Source organism: Strix aluco, chromosome 1, assembly GCF_031877795.1.
Source record: "Strix aluco isolate bStrAlu1 chromosome 1, bStrAlu1.hap1, whole genome shotgun sequence".
NCBI classification, from domain to species: Eukaryota; Metazoa; Chordata; class Aves; order Strigiformes; family Strigidae; genus Strix; species Strix aluco.
The window spans coordinates 164,247,443-164,268,593 of record NC_133931.1 but is presented as its reverse complement, the minus strand read 5'-3'; the positions used below and the strand labels follow the sequence as shown (position 1 = coordinate 164,268,593).

The 21,151-nt window shown below is 41.2% G+C and overlaps 1 protein-coding gene across 2 annotated transcripts in view; it reads right to left on the bottom strand.

Annotated features, from left to right (window-relative positions):
- ITGA9 (integrin subunit alpha 9) overlaps positions 1 to 21,151 on the bottom strand; it is a 228,970-nt gene that overhangs the window by 84,991 nt on the left and 122,828 nt on the right. For both annotated transcript variants that reach the window (XM_074843942.1, XM_074843951.1), the window contains exon 17: positions 14,985 to 15,061. In XM_074843942.1, coding sequence (XP_074700043.1) covers positions 14,985 to 15,061 — 77 coding nt within the window. The remainder of the gene's footprint in view (positions 1 to 14,984; positions 15,062 to 21,151) is intronic.

Genomic DNA, 21,151 nt, shown 5'->3' with positions numbered 1-21,151 from the left:
ACAATAAATATCCACTGAATGTGACTAATCTTTCTTCAGGTGTTTATGCTGGACCTAACATGATGAAGTCATCTTCTGTAAGTGGAATACCGAGGGAATAGCTTTATTAAAATAACAGCTATATATCATGAATCAACACACTATTGTAATATGGCATCACAGATTATGAACACAGACAGGCATGCACACATAGGGGCAAATATACATATTAATACACACACATTTATTATTTGATATTTAATCATAGTAGTCTGTCCAGAAGATGAGATAACAAGTAGGAATAAAGGCTAAGGATAAATCACAAGAAAATACAGTATCAGCGCACAGATCCTCAGGTCTAGGAGCTAAAAGTACAGTAAAAGATAATATGAAATATGCAAGGTGCAAATGTAATCATAAGTAAAAATAGGCAAAATATCAGGTTGGCTACAGTTATCATAACTGGAATCTAAGACCATTCATACATCCTGGAGAAACAGTGTCACAGAGAAAACACGAAGTAGCTGGTCAGAAAAGGACAGAGACCTCCAGCCTCACAGCAGGGAGATATTCTCATTTTCCCTAGGGGACAGCCACACCAAAAGAAAAAAGGAACCACCTCTGAAAAAAAGTACCCTTGCACCACCCACCCTGCCAGATGCTGTCGCACAACACACATGCACACAGTGGCACAGAGAAATCCTTAACTGACCAAGTCACCAATTTCCATGAAGCTGTGCCAGGGACGTACACGTTGGCACATGCTGCTCCTCTGCATACCCGCAACTCTCTGAAAACGGCTGGGGTGCAGGATGTGAGCTGTCCCTCCATTGCCATGAGCCCTCCTCTGCCAGCCTTGCTCTTGGCATTGCAGTCAGAGCACCTGCATAAAAGCGGGGTTCCTCAGAACATGGTGCTTATAAACCCTGCAGTGTCTTCTGCCAACCACCACCATACCAGACCTCCAAAGGCAGAGCTTGCTGGACTTCATCTCCCCATGTTTGCCAAGAAGTCTCTAGATGTGGGTTTCTGAAGGTGTGTACCAAATCAGCCAGGGGCACTGGTGAGTGCAGACTTCAGAGGAAGGTGGTCTAGACTCAGGCTTTATAGCTGATGGCTGTGGATCGTGAGCGTAACTTTTCCACGTAACAGAGACAATATTTATAGCATATTTGTTTCCTGTACTTACTTCATTTATGATGATCTTCATTTATTAAGCACAAAGTTATGGCTTACATTCAATGACAGCTTCTTAGGAGGCAGATATCAGTCTCCAGGAAATGTGCCTGCTTTCTCATGCTTACAATCAACTGCAGACACCAACTAATCCTACTAATAATTGGCCACTTTGCTTTCTAAACATTATAGTTTATTCTCATAGTCAACTATCAGTGCAAATAAACATTTGCAAAAGTGTACGCAGAGCAGGATCGACTGCAAAACTAGTTTGAGAGGTCCCAATCATTTGAGATGTTGCTCCTCATATACCAAATTAATGGCACAACTATAGGAGAGTACTTGGAAGCATTTAACCTTTTGGCCCCGACCTCAACATTTACTGTTGAAAAGCAGACAAATTATGAAGATGCTAAACAATCTGCTGGGATTTTCTAATAATCAAAAGCACATATTTGGAAGCAAAGAAATAGGACAACCATTTATTACTGTGGATTATTTCTCATCAACTTTATAATCTCACTTCTTGCGATCACTCCAAAATTTAATCAGCATCTATCAAAGCCATTAGGAAAATCTGGAAGTATCACTTCAGTAAGCAAAGGAACATTACAAGATATTTATCATGCAGGGTTGATACTAAATGCAATGCACGCTACAGACTCCTCTCTGAACTGGTAGATTTAACATAAAGACAATCAAGAATGCTTGTCTTACTAGTGAATAATAAAAAATACTCAAAATGAAATCCTATTCGAACCTAAACCAACAAAAAATGTCAAAATCAACACCATTGGGTTGTGTTATTCCTTTCTAAAGCTATCACTCTCTTAAAAGTTCATCATACCAAAATGATATTTATAACAACATTTTCCTCAGCAGAGAAAACAACCACTTTCTAACAGCACACTGTGGCTGCTGCTACACAAAATTCACACACTAAAAAACGTTGAAAAACCTCACTGATTTTAGGCTGGCAGAGGAGTTCAGTTCTTCCTCTGAAAGGCTATATGACATTGTGCTGTAAGTCCCATTTTAAGAGAGCGGCTTTCTGAGTCATTAAATCTGTGTACATCTGGAATGAATCAGGTTCACTTGCAGTGAGAAGAGGATTAGGAATCTCCCCCTTCACAGGGGAGCTCCCAGGCCCTGTTTGGTGCTTGAGAGAGTAACGTCACGGGGCGCGGACAGCCTGTTGTGGTGCTGGAGCAGCTCTGCAGCCAAGCCGGTGCCATCCTCCTCCAGCGCCTGCTGCATATCGAGCAGCCCAGCTGCCAAGTCAAAATATATCCACTAAAGAACTGTTGTCACCCTCCAGAAACAAGAAAACAAACCAAAGGCACCCCTTCATCTCGACAAGGTATGTCAAACAGTTTAAGAAACATAATCAAGCAATGGCTTTCAGTTTATGTTTTGTTGGATGAGAACTATAAAGCCGCCAACGTCCTCACCATGACCCTTGTAACCTTGCTCACATCAAGGAAGAGAAGCTAAAAAGACTCAAAAAAGGAAAAAGAAAGAAGAGGAAAAAATATCAAGATATAATCACTTAATTGGACAGAACACCACCATCTCATTACATCAGGTAATACACACAAACAATGAACTGAGTAGAAGTTCTGGGTAGACTGCAGACATGTATTATATATAGGCAACCACATTTGCACACACACACACACGTACAGGTACACGAAGGGTGTCAAGCTATCAATGTTTGCACGGAAAGGAAAAGAAGTTTGACATTCAGTACTAAATACCTGCAGCTTTCATTCACATGCCCCAGACTTGCAGGTAACAAGCAGTTGTGAAAATCAGGCTCCAAATATCTGCCACGGTTTTGAATTCACTGGCTGTGGTACTACACATCAAATGTAAACAGAAATATTTAATGTTTTTCTCTTAAGTGATTAAGAATAGGAAACTAAATTCCAGGATAAAACAAGTATCAATTTTTTTGCATGCTTTACCATTCTTTGTTAATGCTTGCACCACATCATTGCACTATGGTCAGTGAGGGAAGAAAGACCAGCTGGGAAAGGCAAACTGAAAAGATCTGCAGTTTTCATTTCCCCACCCCCCCAAGATGCTGGTGTTTTTATTAACGTGGGTCAGGGGAGACATAATCTGCATTCCAAAAGGTACGCAGGGACATATTTCTCTATTTCCTGCGCTAGAGAGAATTTTTTAAAAAATTGAAAAAGCATTTAGCACTTCCTCTCAGCCTGCGCACATCATACATAGGGCAAGGAATGTGACAGGGTTGCACTTACCCTGTTAGTCTGGGTCACCGACTTTCCCTTTTGAATTAGGAGCCTTTCTTTCCTTACAGCAAATCAGCACCTACATGGATAAATCACCACTGCTCGATGGAGAGTGGAAGTTACAGCTGGGGTCAGTTAGACTGCAAGTGGGTAAAAATGCTTCAAACAACTAAAGTCCAATCTGTCCGCCATCCCCATCAGATGAAATTAGAGTCCCACCTTTTGCTTTTAAATCAGTAAAAGGTGTGAGTCAACAACACTGGTCCTGTGACAGATCCAAACAGATTTCTACTTTCCCCAACCAGCATCGCAGTTGGTCTTCGCAGTTACTATGACACTTGAATATTAATCTTGTCTCCACAGACTCTTTACATCAATCCTGAAAACCTTTCTCCTGATGGGTTTTTATTACAGGCTCCATGGTTCATTGAACTTTGGGAGGAGTTTTGCAAATACTTAAACCTCAAGGGCCAATGAAAAGCTGAAACCTGCAGCTGATCTTCTGGGAATTCATTTGATGTCTCCGAGCAAAACTGAGAAGTAGCAGCTCCATAAAGAAATCCAACCCAAGTAAAAATTTTAAACAACCCCCCAGGGAACAAAGCTATTGGATTTTACCCTGCTTGGTTACACTGTCTTGCCATCACATGTGTGTTCGAGGTCAATTCTCTCCACAAAGTTCACAGCCAATCTAGACTAAGGACTCAGCCAAACACTCAAGGTATCGTGGCTTATTCTGCATTAGCTGAGCTGCTGCCTTCTCCCTCTCACACAGAATCCTACGCTAGCAGAGGCATTAAGAGACCTCATGCAGTGGATGACTGGAACCTATCTGAGGTGCACTAAGCCAGCTATGATAAACTAGCTCTGAGCCCATCAGATCATTTCATTAGTGATCTTTTCTATTTCTGTTTCTCAAGTGGAAACTTTCCAGTGTGCTCTGAGCAGCAGATAACACGAGGTGATGGGAAAAACATAATAGAGAGTTTGAGTAGTCAACCAAGCCTCTGTGTCAGCAGGGCAAAGCCTGGGAGTAATCTCATACCAATATTGCTCCCTGTAAAAACTGAGTAACAACGTACCAATGTTTCCCCACAGGAAGGGGCCAGAAGTCCCCTATGAAAAAAGAGCTTACTGCGGTGAGCCCAGGGCCAAGGGGGTGGAACTGCTCATGCTGACACCCTTCTGGAGCAGAGCTGCCACCTCTAGCGCTTTGGTTCCCATATATATTGCAATTCAAGAATATGGTACAGTGTTACCTTTTCCATCTTTCCTACACTTAAATTATAAAAATGAATGCATCTGAGAAGTAAACAATGGGGGGGGGTGGGGTGGGTGTAAAACTCTAGGAAATTCTTTTTGCTCTTTATTATGGTATTGAAACAGAGTGATTTCTAGTTACAACTAGTTACCATATAATTCAAAGCTTCTCTGGAAATTGTCTTTTCCCCAAATGTAGTTTCTCCACATAAATCCCCCATAACTACATAACAGATATAACTCCCAGCCACTTACGTTTTCAAACTTTTAAGCAAAAAGGACAGAGCAGGGCACAACATCCACATAAAAATACCCCTTATCACCCTACAGAAGTCTGGTGCCTTTTATTACTATCAGTAATTTCAATTATACCCAGATGTTCACAACTTTTATAAACAGAACTGAAGAAGCAACGGGGAAAGAGTCGCCTCAGTTTCCACACAGTGTTTACTCCAGGGAGCAGCTTTTGGTTTGAATGGAGCTACCCTGGTTTATGAAACTGTCACATGAAAGCAAGATGAGGCACAACATCTACCGAAGCTCTAGTCTAATCTCTCACCCTTGCAGACACACATACAAACCAACACCTTTTGTATAATCACAAGCAGCATCCTTGAAATCAATGGTATGTGCCCCGGGACAAAGCTATCCCTGCACGTGCGTGTAAAACAGCATCCTAAGGTTGGCACACAAACAAAACCAAGTTACGAGTGGCAGAAAGAAATTCAAAAGATAAATGGTACCAGGCACGTAGCTGAAAGTTGCACTCATCAGCCTGACATGAAAGAAAAAAACCCTCTACGTTTTCCCTTTTTGTTAAAATACTTGGACGAGCTCTGTTAAAATAGGTGACTGTTGACAATAGATCTGGCCCTGAAATTTGAGAACGAAACAGTAGCACCTTCTAGGAATTAGATCATTAACAAAGTCACCATGCAAACCACGCATTTACCATAGAAATTATGCCTTCAGAAATAGATCTCCTACTATTAGATAGCTTCAATTGCTTGTCCTATTCCTGGGATGCTGAGGTGCAATATGTAATTTTAAAAGCATACTCAGCTGAGTGTCGATGAGGGAGAAAAAGACTAGTGCCCTACACAGCAATCACTTTCAGAGGTCAATAAAAGGCAGTTAATCAAAGATGAAACGTTAGAAACAGTACAGGTTTGTTACTTCAGGAAATCTGTTTTGCAGTAGCAGGTGTTACACATCAAGAGAAAGTTATGTCTACATGTCAAACATGATAAGCAACATATACCCGTATCAGCACATCTCCTTTATAGCTCATGCAAAACCAGCAAGACGATTTACCTGGTGACCTGTGAAGAACCTCAGCTTTACCAGATTTTGTAACTGCATCACGGAAGAGTATGTGTGTATCTATGTATACATACATTGACATGCATGTATACATCAGCCAAGATGTATTCTGCAAGTACAAAACAACGGTGCATCTGCTTCTCATTGTGGTCTGTACAGCATCAAGAACTTCCACCTCTGGAGGCAGCTAATGTATGACAGTGCTGCCTGAGGTTAAGCTTTTGTTAGCTTTATATTTCAGTTGCTAGAGGAAGATACAATATAGCGACTTGAACTATCTTAGGTCCATAAAATACTGATGATGAGATGTTCACAATGAGGGCCAGGTTATACATTACTCCAGCAATTAATTAAAGTTATATGAAAGAACATCTCTTCAGGGTCTAGTTTAAAAAACAAACAGCAAAATCCTACTCCAGTAGATACAGTCAAGTGATTCTTACAAAACAAACCCAGTACTTATGAAGTGACAAGACTGGCTTGTATAGTAGCCCTGATCATCAGTGGCCTGTTCTTAGAAAATAGAGATGGGGAATCTGTATTCTTGTATGAGATGTGGACGACTGGGGTTTGTTACCACTCATCACTTGATGGCTCTATTACCATCCATATGGGTTCAATCACCGTATGTTCAAAAGGAGCAGGACTGCCCACTGCTATCAAACTGGACTTATTTATTTTAGGAGAGATTTATGAAGCTCTGAGCACAACTAACCAGATGGAAACCAAGAAACCATTCCCTCATCCCCATTCACCCTCAACAAGGGAAAACATTCACTCGTTCCTGAGATGATGCTCCCACTGCAACTTGTACAACATCTGAATAACTGCGGGCCCTGCTAGGCAGCCCTTCCAGAAGACTGCAAATCTGATCCTGGATGAGCTACAACAAAGTTTTCCATGTGCCTCACAAAGACAGCATTCAATACACTAACAACTGTCTGTAGGTAACAAATCAATAAAAATAAATATAAATTAGAAATCAGAATTCTGCTTCCTGGATTCACCAAAAAGACTAAATTTCAAACAGAATTACAAATGTAGTAATATACATGAAACTGTATACGCATTTTTTTCATAGCACCCTTTACAATGCAGCAAATTGCTTTTAAATAACATTAAACTACACTATAATTCATGAAATCACTTAAATCACAACGTGAAACTTGGTCTGACTTCTTGAGAAAGCAGAAAGCAACTTACTCATATGGATTTTCCTAATGCTTTGTCATTCTTTTCTCCCTGGAAATAACTCTTTTGGTAGTTTAAAAGAGTGCCAGTTAGGACAGCACTGGGATATGACCAAGTAACCAGTGGGCAGCACATGACTGCAGTGGGATCAGTCATGGCCCCGTATCTGTGGTGTGGGGGTTGGGAATATCCATGTTGGTACACACAGATTTATACACATGAGGTCTTGACGGAAAGCTCAAGACCACTTTCCTAGCACTAGAAATGTTAAACCATAGCATTTGCTCATTTTTCTTTGGTTGTTTTTTGTAAAGCAGAAAATTAGCTCCATCTGAGAAGCTCGGCTATTCAGGGTAGCCTGTCTAGGGTAAACAGAATGTCAAAAATATTTTTGAAAGAAGTGTTTGTTCAATGAAAGATAAAATAAGTGAAAACAAATTCTTCATCTGCTATGAATGAAGAGGAAGGGAAAACCCGATATTATCAGAGCATGTAATTAAGCTCCAAATGAAAGGATATTGTTTTTCCCCATCACAACTGTTTTGTTAAGATGCACTTCAGGGGCATAAAACCACAACAGGCATGCCATGAAACGTGAGGCCTCTCTGGAAACAAATCCCCGTTGTGTGATCAAAGAAAGATAAGTGCTGGGGTGTGAGCCTGCTCAAATTTATGAAACAGCTTTGCTTCCCACATTAAACCACAGGCTTGCAGCTTCCCTCAATAGATTTGCAAAAGCCTCTGATCGGTGAAAACCTTTATTAACTTTTTTTATAAAATACTACTATATTTATGAGACACACTTGAAGATTTTTCAACTTTCTGATCAAAATTTGATGTTGTTTCTCCTTCCTTCAGAAGACACTGACTTTCTGCACTGTTACCGCACTAACCTATGTTCTGTGCCGTTAACATTTTATGCTGGTGAAAAGCAAGTTTGACAAAGTTGTCATAACACATGTTTTTATCTACAATTTCTGGATTCCTTCAGCTCGGGTTCTGTGATAATTTGACAAGTCAATATGAAACTGCTGAGGTTCATTTTTTCCAATCCAGGTGCCCAATGTCTGATGATGCACCCAGGGAACCAGAGGGAGTCCTTCCACTGATTTTAATAGGTCCATCAGCATATTCATCCTTCACTTACACACAGCATTTACAAAACAACCAGTTTTGCAGTTGCATAGCTAGTCACCTATGTGAAATTATTCATTCTTCACTAGTACAAATAATATGCTTACAGACTCTTACAAACTTCAGAGTTGTAAGCTCAAGGGCTGGGGACGGGGGGGTACAGGATGGTGGTGCACACTCTCACTTGTCTTTTCAGTGAGGCCTGGCTTAGGTACTTCGAGATTACATCCCAAAACATCAAATCATTTACCTGCCTATCAAATAAAGAGCCATGCCTAAGACAAAAGAGATCATAGAAACAAAAGGAGTGTTGGCAGAAAACATGTTAATCCTTTAGTAAGTCACAGAAGGAATTTATTTGGGAAAAAACAAACAAAGCACCTTCTGTGGAGCTGACCAGGAGATACTGGAAAATACTTTTTTTTTTCATAAATTACCATTACATTAAAATGGAAACACTTCAAACTCAAGGAAATTTTTGACAGACTTGGACTATGTCCCTTCTCTCGCAAATTCCAGAGGGATCAACAGAAGCAGAAACAGCTCAAGTCACAAACTTGACCTTTCACCTGGAAAAGGGCATTTCCCAAAAATCCCATTTCACAAGAGAACTTTTGAAAGCATTGACTCCAACTCAGAAAACTCCGCAATTCGAAAAACCTTGAAAATTTCTACAGAGTGCACCTGTCACCCCTTTGGCTTTCTGTGACTTTTGCTTCCAATTTCACGTTTCCAAAATAAACAATTTACAGCAGTATATATGGGAACTCCAGCCAGTCTGTAGGGGAAGAACATAAATTTGAGTCTAACGAATGGTGGCTCTTAAGGATGGCCTAAACCAACACATAAAAGCAAGCTGCTTATTCCAAACAGCCAAACATACACTCAGAAGCACTCCAATGGGTGAGTAATTCTGTTTCTAATGATGGATGAAGGGTAACCTCATGTCACATAAATGTATGGAAGACAGACTTCCTCCTGGAACCTTCTCAGGAATAGCAATATTTATTGCAGCATTTTTTGTTGCTATAGTATTTATTATAGCAGTATTTATTACAGCATTTTCTATCCAAGGGGGCTCATAGTCCTGAGCTTACAACCTGATTTACACAGGTTGTAAGGGAACGCAGCAGCTACATGACATGCTGCATCATCATCTTCTTGTACTGTTTGTTTTTGGTAACGCTGCTCTATTCATTGCAACACATGGGCTGTCAGTATATTTACACAGCCATACAGGATTTCCTTCCTAGCTGCATCTCGCAGGGAAGCCACCACCCATTCTGCTCTGGTCTTTTTAGCTGGTTTGTTTATTATAGCTGGAGGAAACTCTGTTTTTCTCAAACACTCTCACTGTTACTCAAATGTCTTCTCCACGGTTTTCACTTTGTTACCATTACAGCCTAAAGAGAGCTTGATAACTACTGATTCCTTCACAGAGTGCCAATCAGATGGATAGGCGTCAGCTCAGGACCTGAAACTACCCTGGTATGTCAGACAAGATGTGTGTTCCTGTCAGCCCTGCTCCCTCAGCATTTCAGGTTCTTCTTAAAAGACCAGAGTGCTTTTCGCCCATATAAAGTACCAGAAGAATGGATTAACAGATTTTAAAGGCTAGGGAGGTCTAATCTTCTACAGAACACCTACTTCAGAGTCTCCCCCAGCACATCTTGAGGAAACAGATGCAGTTCAGCTTCTAAATAAGTAGCTATGGAGAGGTTCAATAAAAATGTGCTATTTGCTACAGAAACCTGATGGAAAAGACATTTGCTGTGCTGAGAAAACAGAGTGAGGCATTGAAGTCAAGCATACTACGTAATAAATATATTTTTAATATTAAACACTATTTGAAAATAATAGCTAACAGAAACAAAAAATTGCATTTTGCTTTTCAGTACTGGATTGCTGGAAAGGAGGTTTCCTATTGCTGACCCAAAGCTATAGCTATAAAGTTTATTGCAAAATATTCTATTCCTATTTCTCTTATGGTTTCAGGTTGTGTCATTAAAGTTAGCCATTTGCAATACATAAATACCTTCTTTACACTAAGATACATTTAAGTCTCTTCCTTTAGAAATCCCCGTGCCCTCAGTCCCAACACAGGGCGTTACTGCACAGATAGGGCCAGATTTTGCTATCTCTTATGACAGCTGCAAGATTTAACACCGGGGACTCTTTGAAAGGGATGCGATGAGTAGTCTCTCTGCTCCGTGCTGCCGAAATCTCATGTTTATTCTTTAAGAAAAATGGATTTGAAGACAGTCACGACTGGAAAGATGAAACACCTCTCTTCTGCTCCTTCAGTTTCTCCCAACACTGCCTTTGCCAAGTCCCCAGCACACTCTGTGGCTCCTTCTTCCTTACTCTTAAGTTGCCATCTGTAGTTTCAGCCTAGCAACACTCACACTTCTATGAGTAAGTCCAGGCCAACCACTAAAAAGACCGTTTATAGTAATACTAGCACACACCACTGCAGCTGTTTCCACATACTATCTCGTAATGTCTGTCTGCCATAGAAAGTTAAATCCCCACAGTTTGCTTTGTCAGGTCCAGCCTTCAATATTACTGTCGTCTCTTGTGATGTTCCATGTTCTTGCTGGCAGAGGTGGCATCAGGGAGAGGCGAGGAGTTCCACAGGCAGGTTTCCAGCCAGAGTGATGGAGCACACTCACAACCATCCTAGACTGGTGTTTCCATGTTGGCGTACAGCTAGTGGTCGTTGAGGCAATTTTGCTCAGGTTACAGGAGGATTTACCTTGAGATGAGTCAGAAAACTGCAGAAAAGTTGGTTGGAAGGGATTTCTAGAGGTCATACAATCCATCCTCAACCTCCTCCAACAGATGAGGTCAGCAGGGACCTTATCTAGCCAAGTCCAGAAACCCAGGATGGCAGAGCACATCCTTCCTGCATACTTCATTCTCGTGCAGCACAAACTGCCTACACAAGAAGGTTTTTCCAAATCCCTGGTCTGAACCTGCCAAACCACAGTCCATGACTGTAGCCCCTCTTGCAGTCTCTCACAAGCAGGAAGAGTTCGGCTCCTTCATTCCAGAATCCCTTCAGGAAGTTGGGATGGGTTTACATGCAAGCTGATGCTAATGAAGGTGGACAAGCCTTAAAGAGATTCGTCTGTTAACTGAAAACAAACCTTTTTTTTCCCCAGAATAATGTTCTAACACTTCTTCACTCCAGTAAGGCATGATCTTCAGCATAAGTCTCCAATGACACCTTTCACTATAACAGAAGTATTCAAAAAAGCAGAATACAGGAATCACTACCACATCCCACCCTCACCCTCCCAAGTCTTTGCAAAAGCTTCCACGCAGAGTTAGAGGCTTTAAGGGTTTTTATCATGGCCCACTTTCACCTCTTCTCGAGCTTCACAGTGGAGGGTTTCAGCTTGCCCAGCAGCAGTTTCCACATGCAGCAGCACCTCAATAACAGGAAATAACGAGGCAAACCCAATCCCATCTGGTCAGAACAGCACTGAAGTTTCTAACTTACACATACAGATTTGCTTGGTTTGAGCTCTTTGGATACATATTAGGTCATTACCTAGACCGAGTGTTAACATCCTGGGCTATTTGTTATTTACCAAAGTGCAGTGCTCCCAATTTGAGGAACCATGAGTAACTTTTTAGAAGAGGAGGAGGATCGCAGGAAAAGCAAAATCGGAGCAGACCTGGTTAGCTCTTGCCAGCACAGGCTGGTTTTCCTATCAGCCATTTGGTATGTGTGTTTGGCATCTTCAAAGCTGGGTGTAATCTTTTAACTGGGTAATTCTAGTCATCCAAACGCATCCCAGGTGAACTCTAAATCCAAGTAGCTTGTGCAGTTCCTGAACTCATAAGAGTGACCTCAGCAAGAAATTCTCTTGATGATAATGTAATCTGAGCTAACTTCTTACGCACACATACGCTCTAACCAGCACACATTTGAAAGCATATTGTATATAGTGATGGACAAAACTATACCTTACAATATATAGCGCTCTGCACAGCTTTTGGCTCTACCATGTTACAAATTCATGAAAAGTGTGTAAGAACAGCCAGACCAAGTTGGTTCATCTATCAGAGTGCCCTGTATCTAACCATGTCTAAAAGCAAGAGGCCTATGGAAGAACAAGGCAAGCACAGAGTGTTATTTTGCTGATATATTTCTGCAGCTTCCAGCATTCATATTTGCTGTTTCTTTACCATGTAAACAATTAGCATTTACGACATCCCCAGCATTACAATCCACAGATTAATCACACGCTTCATGAAAACATACCTCCTTGGTTGTTCTTTTCATTTCTCTGAATAGTTTAGCACGATTAGCAAACTTCATCACCTTGCAATTAATTTTTAGCATATTATTTCCCTGATCATTTATGAATATGCTGAATACCACTGGCCCCAGCAGAAGCACTTGTAGAATTTTTTCCACCAGGAAAACAAACTATTTACTCCTCTCTGTTGACTACTTTTTAATTAGGTAGCAATGCTCAGGCACCATTCCTCTCAGACCTGGGCAACGTTCTTTGTGAACCTTTGATGAGAAATCTTAATAAAAGCCTTCTGCAAGCTCAGGTAGATGATCTTAACTGGATCACCCTAACCACATGTCCAGTGACATCTTCAAACAACTGCAGCCGGTCTGAGAGATGGCACTTACTGCTGCCTTCCCATAAACATGCTGTTTATTTCAATCCAATGTATCTGTGTCTCATTAATTGCATTCTTTCAAACAGTAAGTCCACCAAATGTAGTCAGACGTGATTATTTAGACAAAGACATTGCCATAACCTTGCTAACATTGAAGTCAATCGTTTAGTGCAGATAGTAATAAATGAGTCACCTTTTTTGCTCTTTCTACCAAAAAAGCTTCGTACACAGACTTAGCATAAATAGGAATAATGTGGGAAAATGCTGATAGGATTCTTTAGCATAAAACACATGGGGCTGGAAAAATTACCATATTCTTCAAGAGAGGCACTTCTCTAAAATCAGAATCCATAGCATGTTTTTGTAGTTTTACACACAATAATAATAATAAAAAATATCTGTTCTCTTTAGAGATACCCATTGTGTTATGTTTCTTAACTGAATCTTACAGCGCCCTTTAGCTAAAGAAAACCCATTCTGTGAAGACTTGATGTATTTGACGACATCCTGTTTACTTCAAACAGGAGTTCAGTGTCACTGGATAAAGGAGATTTGAGGGCATTTGTTCAACATTTTGCTCTATAAACATAGAAACTGTATTTGAATATCCTAAGCTTTTTTGACAGTTGTGGCTTTTAAATTGCCAAGATAACATAAATAACAGCCATAAAAACAAACAGTCTAATGCTCCAATTGCAAATACAGTTCTTTCTGCTGTGATTACTATACGCGAACAAGTTTTTAGGACTCATTCTCTGCTTTTTACTGATTATTCCTCAACTGCAAGTCAAAATCCCTCACTGGCTTCCTTAGTCCACACAGACACGTCTCCAGCTCTCAACAGATTTTGCTCACCATGAAGATCGAGCGAAAGGTCAAAAATCCAGCCTAATCACAGTCAAAGCTCGGACTCTGCAACCTGAGACCTAACCCTGCTCCCAACCAATCCCCCAAAACATTCCTGTGGACTTCAGTCGTGTCTGGAGAAGTCAGTAACTTCTCAGACTTGACTCTGGTTCAGTTTTGTCTCCAAGTACAGTTACAGCATGCTGTAGACTTATATAAAATGAGTATCTCCTGATTATTACCTCTTCCCCGCCCCACCCCCCCTTCCTCCTAAAGCAGGGGAGTCTATTCCCCTCTCTTTCCTGACCTGAAAGCAAAGCACTTCCACAGAAAGCATCTCCATCAAACAGCAACCCCCCTGGCATACAATTAAATAACTCGCATCAGCACTTCCATCTCTAAAAATGCTGAAAAAAAGGAAATAGAAGTGATGTGTAAAGGTCACCTTTAGCCTGATTAATCCCAAAATTGAATAACTACATCCTGGCAAAACAATAGTCATTTTTCTAGGATCACCAGTCACAAGGGACAGAACATAAACCACCTCTGATCTATTTGATGAGGTTTATTATCCCGGAAGAAAGTGAAATTAGACATCCCTCCCCAAGTTACTAACAAAAATAATCTGACAAAGGAGAGTAGTATTTCAGAAGAGTTAGCAAAACTACAAGTTCAGAAACAGAGAAAGATAATTTGAAGAAGATAATTTGCCATGCTGTGAGGGTTTTTTTTTAACCTTCCATGTGACTTTTTTTCTGAACAAAACTGCTTTTCTGCAGGCAGTTTTACTCCTACCACATCATAAAGACTATTTTATGATCTCTGAAAAATTACATGGTTGACATTGGTACTTGATTTGGGCATGCATATTTACTTTCCTTGCCCCTCTCTGCTACGCTATTTTTTTTCCTCCAGTTTCCTCTGTTGTGATTGGGAAGGTGAAGGTGTCTTGCCCTGTATGTGCACAGGGCCCACCACCACAGGAGATTTCAGATTCTGTGTACCTCTCAAAACCTTTCTGCACTAATGGTATCGCTGTCGTCATACATCCATCATATAAAATGTCTGTGTTTGTATTTTGATTTTTCAATGCCATCTTACATAAAATGAATGGCATACTAGTGTGTAAGAAAGAAAGAAAACCAAAAAACAAGTTCACCTACTCACCTAGACAGCAATAATTTACCCTGAAGTTTCAAATCAGCAGCACAGTCATCAGATTGACAGTTCCTCTCAAAAACAGTCTGTGAAAAACAGGGAGAAGAACTGTTACAGCATGAAAAGAGTAAGATCAAAATTCAAAGATGGAACATTCTTGGATGAATTAAAACCCCACCAAAATCTGTGATACAGGAATATATGCTGTGAGTGTTAAAGAAACTCAAGGGCAGGCAAATCTCTTCTTTATCAGAATAATTTTTATTCTCTTCTAACTGAACAAGAAGTTTCACCAAAACTAGACTCTCTCAGATGTTTTCCTCAATTCATTCCCACTTCTCATCTGACAAGAATTACTGCTCACACAATATTCCTGGCACTCTTATTTCTCCTCCCAATGCAGGTGCATGAAAACAAAACAGAATATAAACTATTTATGAAACTATTTTCAGTCCTAATAATTGCAAGTAAGGAAATCGTGCAAACATATTCACTAGCCTGTATTAAAGATAAGGAATTAAACTTTTTATATATATTTTATGTATGGTAGGAAGCATTTCTGCAATCCTGCAAGCAACAGAAAATTACAAAAACTGTTACATACCCTCAAATAATGGAACCATTGTCAATCTTGTGAACTCTGGTAAAGACTATAATTTAGAAAATTTAACAGATTGATAAAGCTAGGAACTGTGAAAGGACGACATACCACTAGACACGGGCATGCTATTTAAGCAGCAAAAAGAAGGGGAATATGTGAAAAGTCTATGACCCTGTGCAAATCTCTATTACAGTTTGCCATGGCTACATGAGGCAGCCGCCAGTGGGTGAAAGATGAGGACAGGAACATGTCCCTGGCGTCCAAGAAACTCAGATGCTGTCAAGATCATGGTTATTTTCCCCTGCTGTTGAGAACAGAGACCAATACCTTTCTGAACATATGACTAGACTTTTCAGGCTGGAGGATTCATTCTTTCAGAGTCGTAATGCTCTTCAGCTTACCAAGTATTCAAAGGACAAACACCCAAAATGAGGGTTGCCAACACTGTTTAGCTAGCAAACCTGACAATCCACCCATCTCTTCCTTTCATATGAAAGCTCCTTTCTACGGTCTTGGCTTTGTGACTTTTTTTACCAAAGTAAATATCAAATATATTTCAATCATAAGTGCAAAGACAGAGCAAATCCGTGCAAGACACACGTAATGGTCAGGTAGGATTGGAGACACTCAGGGGGGAAAAAACAAAAAAAAGAAGATAGTTAATAAAGTTTTTAAGAGTTCTGCCCAACTCTATCAGGACTGGAGAATGACTTTGAATCTTGATCCCAGAGGGCATACAGACTTCTAGTCCTTGTCTCTCCAGGAAGATTCTTGGCTAAGGAGACAGCTTGCCCTCCTTTTTCTATATTGTCAGAGCTCTCAGAAAAGGAGCAGATCTTTATGAAGATTAATTGGTGCTGGACTAGCCAATATCAAACTATGCTGTAGGTTGCACTGAGTTGCAGAGAAAAGAAAGGTGGGAGGTGACCAGCGCATATGGGGTTATTTAGTTTGTCCTTTCACTTTCCTCTCCCACCTTTTGCTTTCTCAGAATCTCAGAAGTGGAAATTGTTGATGATTTAAACACAAGGGCTGAACTTATCCTTCCTCCTTAATAAAGGCTACCACACCAAAGGACAAGAATAGCCCTGAGAGGGCAACCGGCACAAGGTATCCCTCTGAAAACATGGCACGTTTCAGAGGTAGAGTCTCAAAAGCCCTCAGAATTAATCCTCAACCACCATAGTAGCTATATATGGGAAAGACCATTTGACTTTCAGAGGAGAAAGAAAAATAAACTGTAAAAATATTCTTGCCTGACAGTTTCCCTATTTGCATTGCAGAAACCTTGGCAAACCAAACAGAGCGATCAAAGATACGACCTGCACATTTCAAAGATTAAAGTACTGTAAGTACATTTAAGTAACCACCTAATAATCCTGGAATTTTGTTACTAAATCTATAGTTGTGGTTCTTTAAAAAAAATGAAAAAATACCTCGTTTTCTGAAACTACTGAGCATGTAACTCTTCCAACATACCATGCACTAGACAGCAAGCTACTTTGAAATACAGTGGGAGCATTTGATTGCGTCACAGAAACTCAAGTTCCTACACAGTACCGGGATAGGAGAAGGAAATAAGGATGGAGTCCCCAGATCCATAACTGCAGGAGGAGTGAACCCTTTGCTTCTGTGGAGGATCTTGAAACCATTCAAGGTTTGAGGGGAGAAAGGATTTCCAGTCCAGCCAGCTGCTAGGACCTATCAATGCAGCCACAGCTAGTTCAGCAGTGCACTTCCATTGCATGCTAATGACATCTATGGACTATTTAGCTATTTTCTGCTGTTGCCCTGGTCTGGATAGATCTTGCCATGACTCTACGCCACCTCCCCTTTTGGTATGCCTGCCAGAGCCTCAACCCTGTAGCTTCTCACAGTCAATCTACTTCTTCCATTTTCTCCTATCTTGAGCCTCCCCTTCCCCAGCTTGTTGCTGCTTCTGCCTTTCCCGTTGACTAATCCCTGCCTGTTCAAATCCCTCCTAAAGAACTAAGAAGTAAACACACTTTAAGTCGTCATAACATTTGTGAACGCTGCTTATATATTCTGTTACTGTGCCCTTACTTGGGCTGTTATTTCTTTGGGCCAGAAATTGTACCTAACGCAACACTGCATGTTGTTAGACCAGGAGTCCATTCCTGGGATATGCACCGGCCCTTCTAGAATATAATCACTAACTCTAAGCAATCTTTAAAGTAGTTTCAGCTACCATTGTACAGTACCAGTTTTAGGCATTTATAGAGCCCTTTACATATTAAAAGTGTTGAACAAGTTAACCAACGGGCTGTATGTATTATCTAGAACTGGAAAAAGGGAAGTAGGACAAAACAAATTCATTGCACTATGGAAACACTTCATAATTTTTGCTGTTACTGTTACCCAAAGTGAAGAGGAGCAATTCTGAACAGTGGTTTTAATGAAGTCAAATTGATTCCTACTGGATTCCACTTATATTGTACCAAGTACCTCACAGCTTTGAATATGTGTATCAGGGATGGTCAGGAAGCTTCTTTACCTAAGAAATACTTACAAGAAAAATTGTAAGGGGGGTGGGGGTGGAGAAGGGGCAAAAAATTGTCCTGAATGAGAAACACAGCTGCATCTCTTATGTCAAGGCCACTGTGCTTTTGTCTGGCATTTCCAGGAGGGAAATAGGTGTTTGTGTGCTCAGTAGCAGAGACAGAATAACCTCAGTGTTTCTAGGACACATCTTTACTGTACAAACACAAAGCTAACGTAAAGTGCATGCACAGCGAGTCTGTCGGACTTCCTGCAATCACCAGATCTACAGCAATGCACAGAGCAAATCCAGTGTTTCCAAGGTCCACGATTCCCCTCTGCACTCTCCCCTGCTGCACTGAATACAGCAGCTACGGGGAATTGCTCCACAGAGGGTCCCACCAGGTCACCAAACTTCCCAGAAAAACATGGTTTTCTCAAAAGTGTGGCAACTTTTCCAGGTAGAAAATATGATGCTTTTTGAGAGGTCAAGGAATGTGGCAGATATATCCTGAAGGGTTAGCAGAAATGGGTGTTGTTCATGTCCTCCAGAGGGTAAGTCAAAAAGCCTACAGTAAGATACACTCATTATAAAGAGTGAATATACACATCTGTACACGATTAAATGTACAGTAGGTAAGGAGACACCTAGAGCCAGCTGATAAGGAAGGGGGTATGTCTAAACAGGCACTGAGATCAGGGCCCCCAGGCAAGTACCTTTGTGTCCACTCTGCCTCTTGAAGAGATGTAGTGGCTTAAATTCCACATTTTCTGGTAAAGGCCAGGGTAAATGTACAGTCCTCTGCCCGAAGGATGAATCCCTAGTTCCAGTATCCTAAGCACAAAGCTGCTGGGTACTGGGTGTGAAGGTACTTCTCCTTCCTGCTGATTGTGGACTGTTAAGGAATGCTGCTGGGAGGTAAAACAAGCTACAAGGAGCCTGGCTTCTCAGAGCTCTCTTCTCAGAGGAGGGTAATCTGGGATTTCAAACCTGGCTCACTAAATTGCTTCACTTTCTTTCAATGGCTATCTAAGATTAAAACACATCTATGTTTCTGGGAGTAGGGAAGAGAACAGGAAACAGAAAACTAAGAAAACCTGTGTTTATGGCACTTCTACCCACAGAGAATACTGGAAATCATCCAATAAACAAAGAAAAAAAAAAAAGTATTTCAAGACGTTCAACCTCCCAAAATTCAGGGAAGCACATGGAAATTTCAGGTTGCAGCCAAAAAGTACAATCAAGACTTTGAGAGGTTGCCAGTACTGGTTCCAGGAAGAGCTGTGCCTATCCTTTCACAGAAAAGGGGAAGTGACAGCTGAAGGACAATGCTTGAAGAAAAGAGGGAGAAACAGGATTCTCAAATGAACCCTTGAAAACATGTTGGTTTATGGTCTGGATAAGAGAATAGTGATTCACTCTGATCAGGCCTTAACTGCTTCCTCACACATCAGTCTACAAAAGGTTCAGAGAGCAGCTCTCAAAAGGTAGCAGAGCTGGCCTTGGGTAACTGAGGATCCATTCCTTTAACTTCATAAACTGTGCCACATACTTCAGTAGGATAATTTAGGTTATGCTAGGTAATCTGCATTAAGAATACAGTATTCTGATCTCTACATTGATTTCTTGTAAATTGTCACCATACCCTATGGTATGTGAAGGGATGACTTAACAATTAGATCATGCTAGTAACACAAAAGCAATTCTATTTAAAGGATGCAGGATAAGGGGGCTTGTTAGTCTAATAATTCTTTACTTTTTAGATCTTGATGCAATATGGCTATTACCATGTTATCTGGTGAAGTTGGGTTCCTGGGTCCTTATTTAGGGACCAGGATATGTGATCCAACTTTCAAAAGTACTGAGCTGTAAGCAAACTTCACTGCCTTTTCCAGGAACTATCTCCTGTTATATAGCTTTAAAAATCAGTCAGAGAGGGACCTGGGGGTGTTGATTGACAGCCGGCTGAACAGGAGCCAGCAGTGTGCCCAGGTGGCCAAGAAGGCCAATGGCATCCTGGCTTGTATCAGCACTAGCGTGGCCAGCAGGGACAGGGAAGGGATCTTGCCCCTGTACTCGACACTGGTGAGGCCGCACCTCGATTACTGTGTTCAGTTTTGGGCCCCTCACTACAAAAAGGACATTGAATGACTTGAGCGTGTCCAGAGAAGGGCAACGGAGCTGGTGAAGGGTCTGGAGCACAGGTCTGATGGGGAGCGGCTGAGGGAACTGGGGGGGTTGAGTCTGGAGAAGAGGAGGCTGAAGGGAGACCTCATCGCCCTCTACAACTCCCTGAAAGGAGGGTACAGAGACGGGGGATGAGTCTCTTGAACCAAGGAACAAGCGATAGGACAAGAAGGAATGGCCTCAAGCTGTGCCAGGGAAGGTTTAGACTGGATATTGGGAAGCATTTCTTTGCAGAAGGGGTTGTTGGGTGTTGGAATGGGCTGCCCAGGGCAGGGGGGGAGTCCCCATCCCTGGAGGGGTTTAAGAGTCGGGTTGACCCAGCGCTGAGGGATCTGGTGGAGTTGAGAACAGTCAGTGTGAGGTTAATGGTTGGACTGGATGATCTACAAGGTCTTTTCCAACCGAGATGATTCTGTGGAATCAATCACTTTGATATTAATGTGCCTAAGTATGGATTTTAGACCTTTATTTATTGTGTCTTCAAATTTTCAAGTTGCCTGCAAAATAAAGCTATTATCTACAGATCTATTGACCACAGAAAAAGAGTGACTGACTCTCCCCAGACATCCTATGCTTCACTGTACTACTCATGAAAACCGTGCATTCATATATCCTGCTGAGCCAACTGCAAAATGGCCGATTTAAATTCCCACTAGAAAAGCAATTAATATTGTGAAAAACCTTCCAGGATTTCATCAGATGTGCTGGCTAAAATGAGAACGCACGATTTCCACAATAGCCCTACTGAGTGGTGGAGCAAACGTGTGATGAAGGCAAGAATACCAGGGGAGCGATAAGCGTTCAATAGAATCCTACTACAAAACCAGAGCCGTGATGGTACTGCATGATGCAGGGGACCAAGATTAGCTAGCAAGCTCCCTCAGCTCC